Source organism: Plasmodium reichenowi, chromosome 14 (genome assembly GCF_001601855.1).
Source record: "Plasmodium reichenowi strain SY57 chromosome 14, whole genome shotgun sequence".
NCBI classification, from domain to species: domain Eukaryota; phylum Apicomplexa; class Aconoidasida; order Haemosporida; family Plasmodiidae; genus Plasmodium; species Plasmodium reichenowi.
Genome location: NC_033659.1, coordinates 2,882,063 through 2,883,258, shown reverse-complemented (window position 1 = coordinate 2,883,258; position 1,196 = coordinate 2,882,063). Strand labels below are relative to the sequence as shown.

Below are 1,196 nucleotides of genomic sequence, written 5' to 3'. Positions count from 1 at the left end.
TAAAAAAAAAATTTTAAATTATATAAAAAAAAATATTTCTTTTTTAAAATAAATTTATTTTTTTTTTTTAAAAAAAAAAAAAAAAAAATAAAATAATTAAAAAAAAAAAAAAAAAAAAAAAAAAAAAAAAAAAAAAAAAAAAAAAAAAAAAATATTAAATATATATATATATATATATATTTATATTTATATTTATATTTATATGTACTAGTTGGTGATATACGAAATGTACCCAAATCACAAAATAATTATAACACATAAATTAGAAAAAAAAAAAAAAAAATTAAAAAGCTAACATTATTTTAACCTCATAAATGCTTATTTTTTTTATATTTTCCATATCTTGATCAAAATTTAACAATAATTTGGGGTGCCTTTTTATTTTTTATTTTGTCTATCTTCTGTATTTTCCCACCCTTTCGAATATCATTATATAACGAATAATCCATATTCTCAACAGAACCATATTGATACGTTTGTAATGATTTATTTGTACAAGGATATATAATACAACAGAACCATATTGATACGTTTGTAATGATTTATTTGTACAAGGATATATAATAGTATTTATAATATCAGAAAAAAAATATTTTCCCATAAAAACTTTCCTATCCCTTTTTTTCCTTTCCTTTATCTCATTATCACATACAATTTCATTTTCATCATCATATAAATTATGATCTATTTGATCAACATCATTATATTTAATTTTTATACTTGACCTGTCCTTTGGATATACGTCTTCATATTTTTCACAATAATTATGTTTCTTATTATCTATATTCTCATCATCATTTTTTTCAACTTTATTATATATCTTCTTCCTATCATCTTCTTTATTCATACATTCTATTTTTTTAAATGTCTCATCTTTATGTTCCTCTTCTAAAATAGTATATACAGAATCATTCTCTTCACATATCTTATCATTAGGATCCAAAGTCTTTCCATAAAATGAATTTCTACCGACATTTATATTCGGTGTATAACATGATTCAGTATTATATAAATTCCTATTCTCATACATGTAATATGGACACCTGTAATATTCAGGCATACCATCTTTCATTTTATTATATTCTAAATGATCATATTTATATATTTCATTTTTTCGATTCTTATATGAAATAGGTACTTTATAAAAATTTTCAAATTTATTCATTTCTTGTTTTTTTTTTTTTTTTTTTTCTAAT

General features: G+C 19.1%; 1 protein-coding gene across 1 annotated transcript; it reads right to left on the bottom strand.

Annotated features, from left to right (window-relative positions):
• Nucleotides 1–394: 394 nt before the first annotated feature.
• Nucleotides 395–1,165, bottom strand: PRSY57_1471000 (hypothetical protein; the record flags this gene model as incomplete). The annotated part of the gene is made up of 1 exon (XM_012910306.2): nt 395–1,165. One exon carries the CDS (start codon nt 1,163–1,165, stop codon nt 395–397), a length of 771 nt encoding a protein of 256 aa, XP_012765760.2.
• Between the last annotated feature and the right edge of the window lie 31 nt (nt 1,166–1,196).